Below are 8,967 nucleotides of genomic sequence, written 5' to 3'. Positions count from 1 at the left end.
CTATTATTATCCTAGTTTTTGCATTTCAGAAAATTCAGTCTTACAGGCAGGTGGCTTCCTACTTGCATTTTACTCAATTATTCTATTTGTCAGTATGATAGGCTGCAGTGTAGTCTACTGGAGGATAAGAAAACTTAATTGTTCACGGCTGCATCCCCAGCATCTAGAACAATGCCTGACCCAGTACAGGTGCGTAATATTTGCTGATGGAATCCTAATCCTGCTGCTGAGTAAAACTCAATTAGTTCTTTGGGGAATCGGTCTAGACGATCCCTAAAGTTCCATTTAATGGTAAAGAGTAATGACTTTTCTTACTTTGGTCTAAATGTTCTAAAAACATGTAGTGGATGAAAACAATGGAGTTTTTAGAAAAATACCAATTGGTGGAGACTGCAAATAGATGGCTTGAAAGACTTGAGCTATTGTTACAAGTCGTGCGTGTGGTGTCAAACAAGACAAAGATAAAAAGCCTTTTTTTTTTTTATGATTATAACGATTTACAAAGTCTTTTTTTCCCCCGAACACACAACCTCAAAATGTGGTTTAAATATGTCATATGATCAATGGATCGCCAGTGCCTAGAACAATGACCGGCTCATAGTAAATATTCAATAAATACCAAATGAATTAATTGCGTAATATTAACATTCCTTTGAACTCTAGAAGCAGCTGGGTCTTTACCCATCCTTAGAAAGCGATGGAGCAGGAACCAGAAATCCCTTAAAAGGTTAGGACCAGTAACAAGGCTGAGCTAAGCTCATTGGTAGTACAAGGCAGGCTTAGAGCACTGAAGAAAGGGTAAGAGGACCCGAAATACGCATGAGATAAAAAACAAAAACAAAGCAACAAAAAACAAACATAAGAGGAAAGACGTTTCTACAACGGAGGTTGGCAGGAAGCCACCGCAATTAACCGCAGGTCAACCCTTGTTACCAGGCGGTCACCTAGGACTGAGATCTGGGGTAACTGCCACCAAAGCCCTCAGACCCCACTTTTAAGAGCTTCTTATCAATACTGACATGCCCAAGTTCATCCGAGTTCCTCAGAAAGAGAATCAAAAGCGCCTAATTCACGTCCGATCCTCCATTCCATTCAAATAACGCAGCCAATAGGAAAATCCTCCGCCCAGAGCGAACGACTGCGGAGCACAGACAGCCCTGGAGGCAGGTCGGCCCGGTAGAGCCACCGTACAGCCCAACTGCTGGCCTCCGGAACCCCAGGAGCCAGGCGGGACAACCTTCCTTCCCTGTCTCCGCCCTTCCAGGTTGGTCCCAGCCCCCGCAGCCCGGGCGGCCTGGACCACACCCGCTTCCCTCCGGTGGCCTGGCCGCCCCCGCCGCAGTTCGCGGGAGCGCTCTTCCTGGGGCGGGCACAGGCCTAGGGCGCATGCGCACTGCCCGAAGGGCGCCTCCCTGTCCGGATCTCGCGAAGTTACGTTAGATTGGCCGCCGGTGACGGGTGGCCGGGCCGGGGGCGGGAGGGCTTCTGGGGTAGGAAGGGAGGTCCGCTCGGCCGGGCGCGCCGCCCCAGTGCTCTGTGGGATACTGGAAGTCTCGAGCGTCTCCTCCCGGTTCCCAGCCCTCCTCTGGCCCGCATTCATAGAAACAGTCACACACCCCCTGCCTCCCCTCTCTTCCCTCTCCACCTCCCCCTTCCCCCCCTCGCGATAAGAAGACCCGGCGGCAGGAGAGGGGATGAAGATGGCGGACGCGAAGCAGAAGCGGAACGAGCAGCTGAAGCGCTGGATCGGCTCCGAGACGGACCTCGAGCCTCCCGTGGTGAAGCGCCAGAAGACCAAGGTGAAGTTCGACGATGGCGCCGTCTTCCTGGCTGCTTGCTCCAGCGGCGACACGGACGAGGTCCTCAAGCTGCTGCACCGCGGCGCCGACATCAATTACGCCAATGTGGACGGACTCACTGCCCTGCACCAGGTCTGTGCACCCTGCCGCCGGCTCCCCTGACCCTGCGGGTTCTCGTCGGCCTCCCGCTGGGGCCTTCTCTCTGCTCTCGGCCTCTGGAGGCTGGGGGCGGCGGGAGACTCCCTACTGCGGGGTGAGGAGGGCGGTTCCGCCTGGGGGGAGAGAAATGCTGCAGGGAGGGCTTTTGGCTTAAGGCCCCCTTCAGACTAGTTGATGTCGGAGTTGGGAACTGGGTGATTTCCGGGGCAGAGGAAAAAGGGACTGTGGTCGGCTTGGGGCCCCAGGGCCGTTTGTGGACTTGTGTCTGGGATTTGGGGTCGAGACGGGGTGCGGTATATTGGGGTTGTACCTGGGCCCGATGTCAGTGATACGCTTGGACGACGGGGGATGCTAAAGAAAACGACCAACAAGGGGCGTTAGGGACACTTGAGCAGATGGACGTCTTTGGCTTGTAGGTGGGCATTGGATTTGCTGTAGTTTTTAGGACTTGATTACAAATGATGATGATAATAATAGTAATCAAGAGCCCTAAGCTGAGTGCCTGAGCGGACGATTTCCTGTTTTCTCCTTTATTACTCTTGGTCATTGGGGAGGGGGAAACGGGGTGTAATTAGCTGATCTGCTCAGGGTGAAAGGGAGGGGATGGAGGTGGGTAAGGTAAGGAAGCATTCAAACGGGCTTGCCCACCGGCGGACCCGAACGTACTGAAGTATTTTTCGGAGAAGAGTTTGCCGCAGTGTCAGAGATCCTCGAGCCCCACGTCTTGGGGTGTGCACTGGGGTTAGAAGGAGAAGAATAAACACGGGGCACGCTTTTCAGAGCCGATTACCAACCTCTGATTTTCCTTTTGGGGGTGGAAAAAAAGAAAGCTGTTCACAAACTTTTCTCAAAATGGATGCTTTGTGCATGTTAAAGTTTTATAGTAGTCTGATTGGGATCTCTCAATGTTAGCCAAATAAGGAGAAACTATTGGCAATCCAGAGGTAATGTTGCTTTGCCTTTAACAGGCCAAAAGCAACACAACCACGTAGAGTTCTGCATAAAAAGCAATTTTTAAGTGATAGTAATAGGTGACAAGACATTGACTCTCTTCATTTTCTTACTGGGCAATTTGGAATTACTTAGAAGACGGCTCTAACAGCAATAGCTTCCCCTTACAATGAAAAGATTTGTAAACTATCGCAAAGTTGCCTTGGTTATATGCGGAAGGTCATAGCTGTATTTTATTTAATACTGTAACAAAAACTTGTTTGAGAGGCTGAAACTTAAGGCTTTATATTTTATGAATATTGCTTGCTGCCTTTTTAAAAGGTGTGTGGTGGCATTTTCCTTTTACTGCTTCCTGTTTGGTGAATGATGACCGTTTTAAGTTTTATTTAATTGAATTCTCATATCAAACTTGGCGTATAGCCTTTGTTTACAAAGTTGACTGGATGGATTGAAATGACTGACAGATTGCAGGACAAATCTGGAATTCAGAATGTGGCATCCAGTAAAAATATAGAGCGGTCTGTAGTTCTTTTTCTCTTCCATAAATTTAGAGTCTCTAATGTATAGCATACTTTTTATTTGGCTGAGGTATATTTTGAAACATAGCAAACTCTAGATTTAAAAACATGGTATTGAGAATGAAAGAAGCTTCTGGCACTAAAAATGATAATGTAGTTATGTAAGATGAAGCATCTTTCAAGTGCAATTTACATGTTTGAGTATGGAATTGATTCTGAAAGACACAGTTATTGTATGCTTAGGTACAGTTGGATAATAGTTTACATCAATATGTTTTATTAAAATTGTCAAATAGAAATTTAAAGTTATCACACTTGTGGAGGAACCCAATTGTATTGGCTTGGAGGAAGAGGAAATTTTCTAATGCTTATGTTAATGTAATATAGGTCTAGGTAGGAAGATAATATACGTGTAACAGACTTTTTAAGGGTTTTTTTCCCTTTCAATTTGGGCATGTTGCAAGAATTAGCCTACTTATCAGTGTTTTCCTGATTAACTGAATTCAGTAGTAAGTTTGGCAACATATAGGTAACAGTATTTATTGGGTATTTTGTTTTAGCTGAGAAGCTTTTAGGCAGAAGTTTCAAAGTTTATGCATAATCATTTGCATAATATCTTTTTGTAATTTATCTGCACATTCCTTAAGTCACTGAAGCTAAAGTCTTTTAAATATCAAGTACTAAAATTTTTATCATGTTTTCTCCACTCTCATTTCTTTTTTATCAACTCTTATACTTTTTTCCCATTGTGACGGTCAGAACAAGGAGTTCGCTTTGGGCAAATTCAGGACAACAGATAGTGGAAGGTGATAAATTAAACTTTGTAAAAAAGAATCACAAGAAAATTTTAAGCTTTTAAGAAATCTCTTGAATGCTGCTTGTTTTACTTAAATTATAAAACTTGAAATTGACCCACTGATTTAATAGCCCTTGAATAGTGTTTTTTTAATTTAACTTTTCAAAGATTATATACCTAAAATGTTTTTGCTAGACTAATTATTGATAGTCTTTTGGAATATTCATTTACCTTTTTGGTTTTAATTAAGTGTCTTAAATTTCATTGTCAGGAGAAAAGTTTTAGAAACTTCACAGCCCATAAATATACTTAATCTATTATTTTACTTCCATTTTTAATGTAAGCAGCTTATATTTAAAAGTTTATTGGTTGAATGTGCCCTCTCATTAGAAGTTACAAAAGCTACTTAATTTTCAGCTATTCTTTTTGTATAGAAATATGTCATCCATAGTGGAGAAAAAGCAGTGTTCTTGTCAAATTTCCTGTCTTGGTCTCTGGAATAGCCTCCCTCCCTGACTCCCATAGCTAGAAAACAATACTGAACAGTATTGAAGCTAAAATAAACTTCTTGTTTTTTGGAACTGAGGTCTAGAGTAGATTTTCATTTTTATTGGTGGGCATTAATCAGTTCTGATTTTATAGGTACCTGGTCGAGTTTTCTGCCTTGTGATCTGTATTTATGTTTCAGTATACATTAGAAAGATTTTAGGAGAATAATAGAGGTTTCTGTAGAATGCCTTATTGCTGATTACTACTGATACTGGTGTTCATAAATGCAGGACTGAGATTTCTTCCAACAGTGTTGAGTTTACCCTTTGATTTTACCTTAAAATCTTATCTACTTCCTCTGTGCCAGTAACTTCCAAGTCGGTTTCCAGTTCTCACATTTCTGCAGAGTTCCAGTCCCTCATTTCCATTTTTCTAGTGATGATGTATTGATTTAAAATGAAATATTATTCAGTGTGTTGTGATTTTATATTTAAAAATGTATATTTAAGTAGTAATATAGTAAATAGAGGTTTACCACCTCTTCCATAGAATAGCAATTACTGCATTTACATTTAGCTTTGTGATTTCTTCAAAGAATTCTTATTCAAACATGGATTTTCATAGTTCAGTTTTATATTCTACTTTTATCACTTAACATTAGTTTAGATACATATGTATATATCTTTTCATATCCTTAGACTTTACCTGTATCCATTTTTCAGTCTGAGTATTACTCAGTTGTTAGTTTTATATCAATGTCAGGAGTTTCTTTGAATTCAACCTGAAATAAAACTTGAATCTTTCTTCACGGAGCCTACTCTTCTCATTGATACTTCTGATTCTTATGTCATTAATCTCTGGATCAAGCTTTAAATATCTCAGTTACTATTTATTCATCCCCTTGTCTACATACATCCATTCAACCTTCACAGTTGCCTTTGCATCAATTCTTTTCCTTGCTACTCTCACTATCAGCCTAGTTTGATGATAATAATAAACCTAGTTTATTATTTTATCCCTAGAGTATAGTAATAGGTTAATTGCTTTCTCTGCCTCTGTTCTTTCTCTGGTCCTATCCAGCATTCATATTGCTATCAAAATAATTTTTTGACAATATCACTTGTGTCACTCCTCTCCTTAAAGTGTTTCATCATTTAGCTTATAACTGATGTGTCTCCGTTTTCTTCTATTTTTTACTCTTTACCTTTTTATTTCCACGCCTATGGTCATGCTTTTTCTGCCACTAGAATATCCTCCCTCCCTTCTTTGCCAGTCAAATCTTAGTTATTCTTCAGAGTCCAATGGAATTGCCAGTCAGTAGGGTTCTTTCTGTCCTTTGAATTTGTATAATATGGCACTGGAGAAACACTCTCTTCTCTGGGGTGCTCATTGTACCTTATATTTTGCCTCTCTGCTGCTATTGAAGCACTTCTTATTGAATACTGTTTGTTTTTAAGTTTGTCTTTCCTGATAGAGTGTAAGGACCCAATTTCCCATGTGTTTGTATTTCCAGAGCCTGGCACATATTAGGTGCTCACTAAAGATTTATTGACTTGTATCATTTACCTTGTATTATAAGTACAAAGTTTTATACTTATTTGTATATTGTGAGATAAATTTTAAAGCCTTCACATCCAGTACTTATTGTTCTTACACATACTAGAACTTAGGTGTTTATAAAACAAATGAAAATCTTTGTTGTGTATCTTCTGTGTAGATTTTTTCAAATATCTTGAGCTTTTAAAAAGTTCTTAATATTAACCTCCTTCCTATTAAAAAACCAGTTTAAGTCTTGGTTAAGTGATAGAAAATTATTTAGTTGAGTCATCAATTAATTTGCCACCTTCTTTATAAAAGTCTGAACTAGGTCCTATAGAGGAATACAAAGTAGAATTAGATCTATGTTCTGTGCCATTATAATTTTAAGATAAAGTTTTCCTTTTACTTTTCAATAGAGACAGACTTGCAGATAAGTTTAGTATTCAATCCTTTTGCTCTTAAAATACAAATTTTATCAACTTTAAGTGATCCATTTGAAGCTTCTTTGTAAAAATATGTGGCTCCCCTCTTGACAGTAAAAGGAGTACTTTTGTGCAGTCTTTTCTTAAATGCTTAATCTTCTCAGCCAAACCGTTTTCAACTGAATCGTAATCTGAAATGTAACTCTCTTTAAAAGTATTCTAATAGGGTTGCTTAAAGTGTTTTCCAACCAAAAGGAAGAGAGATTGGAGTGGTTGATATTGAGTCTCTTGTTAAGAGAATAGTGTAATTGCTATATAGGAGAAATCTGTTTAAAACTGAATGTGGAGTTTTTTTTTTTTTTTTTTGGGTGAGGGATGTTAAGATCTTAGAAGAATCTATTCAGCCATTTATAAATAACAGTATTATCTGTTTAAAAGTATGTGCGGTATAAATTATTCTCTCTACATAATTTTTTTGTTAGAAAGACTGTAAGACTTTATGCTGATGGCTCTTAAAACTCTTTATTGAAACCATCCTAAATCTATTAAAAGGGAAAAAAACCCTACCTAAACAAACAAAACTTCTAACCCCTATAAACTGGCCCCTCACTTCCTGCAAATAAATGGACAACCCTAGCCATATATGGGGTGCACTGGGAGGGCACCAGTGCCCACACTGCTGCTGTTATAATGTCTTCTCTGCAGTTCCTGCCTTTGTGCTTCCTGGCAACAGTTTTGTGGTCTGACTTTGAAGTGTCATAACCAAGACCATCTTTCATGCACTTCAGCTAGTGTGATTGCAAGCTGTGACTGAGCATTTTCTAGTATAACCAGGTAGAAGCAGGAGATGAAATGGAAGAAATTTGTTATCATGTTTTACAAGTACTGTTCACATAAGAATTGTACTTTAAAAAAAAAAAAGTCTAGGAGCGCCTGGCTGGCTCAGTTGGTGGACCATGCGACTCTTGATCTCGGGGTTGTAGAGTCAAGCCCTGTGTTGGGTGTAGAGATAACTTAAAAATAAAATCTTAAAAAAAAAAAAGCCTCAGGTGATTTTTTTAAAGATGACTAGGAAGATGACTTTTATGGGGGATGGGGAGTATAGGAAATTGTTTTGTTATTGCTATAACATAGTACTTCTTGAGGGTTCCTGAAGTTGGTTTTCATTCCCTTTCTGCCTGAAAAATATTGCCATTTTCACCCCACTTTTCTTTTGAAAGTTTATGGGGTTCCACAATCATGTTGAAAAGATGGAGTATTGGCATTTTGGTATACCACTTTGAAAGGTTGAGGACCTCCAAAAGGCCTTTTGAGTTTATTCTAAGTTGGGGTTGGATATTAGCCATGACTTATCAGTGTTGTATTGAGAAGTAGAATTGACTGGTGAACATTTGCTGAGGATTTGTTATATGTGGAACACTGTGGTACATGCCTTTACAACCAATATCTCATTTAATTCTCATGGCATCCCTTTCTTGCTCAAGATTACCAAGGTAATAAACAACAGAGCTGAGTTCTAACATGCAGGTCTATCAGATTCCAAAGCCCAAACTTAACACCATGCTAGATTTCTTCTTTTAAATCTGAAGAAGTATTCTTCAATCTTCTAGTCATTATGGTTGATGATTAGTAGTTAGAGGTTTTTCAGTTAATCAGCCGAGAATCAAATGAAACACACACTACACACACACACACACACACAATTTTTTCTTCATCTACTTTTATTTTAGCTAGCCAACCCCTTTACGAGTTTTCTGTGGTAACCGAAATGCAGTAGTACTATATCTAAATTAATCTCAGAATCTGTCCTAAATTTTAGGAACTGCCAAGATTGTTTTTGACTGGTTATTATGTGCAGAGTATTTGATCAAGTGCTTTGGGAAGTTGCAAAAGAAGTTACAAAAGCAACAAAAACTCCTTTTTTAGGACATAGAGCTTAGTCTTTAAACGTCTCTATCCTAATAATAATTTATATTATTGCTTTAGGCATTTTTATGTATGCGTTTACAGTACATGCTTTATTTATCTATACACACACACACTTAACTTGCAATGAAAAAAGGTAAGTTATAGGAAAACTCATATCAGTATTAAAACAAACAAACAAACATTGAGTTTGTCACTACCATTTCATCTGCAGTTTACTTCCTGGACAGTGATTATTGGTATTTATAATTAGGACTTGAGATATTACATGAAATGCTAATAAAATTAACTGAATTAATTTATGAATTAGTGAAACAAACTTTTAATGTTAATCATGTTTGATTTTAATTGGAAGCCTTTTGTTAGTA

General features: G+C 39.2%; 1 protein-coding gene across 4 annotated transcripts in view; it reads left to right on the top strand.

Moving 5' to 3' along the window:
- Nucleotides 1–1,463: 1,463 nt before the first annotated feature.
- Nucleotides 1,464–8,967, top strand: part of PPP1R12A (protein phosphatase 1 regulatory subunit 12A) — a 139,005-nt gene continuing 131,501 nt past the window's right edge. For 2 of the 4 annotated variants that reach the window (XM_040637292.1, XM_040637293.1), the window contains exon 1: nucleotides 1,465–1,931. In XM_040637292.1, the coding sequence (XP_040493226.1) occupies nucleotides 1,695–1,931 (237 nt within the window). In that variant the 5' untranslated portion in view covers nucleotides 1,465–1,694. Of the gene's footprint in view, nucleotides 1,932–8,967 lie in introns of all 4 variants that reach the window. The other 2 variants (XM_040637291.1, XM_040637294.1) reach the window with 2 other exon arrangements.

This window comes from Ursus maritimus, unplaced genomic scaffold, assembly GCF_017311325.1.
Source record: "Ursus maritimus isolate PB19 unplaced genomic scaffold, ASM1731132v1 scaffold_21, whole genome shotgun sequence".
Taxonomy (NCBI): Eukaryota; Metazoa; Chordata; class Mammalia; order Carnivora; family Ursidae; genus Ursus; species Ursus maritimus.
Note: the sequence above shows the minus strand (reverse complement) of the source record. Positions and strands in the feature narration are given on the sequence as shown.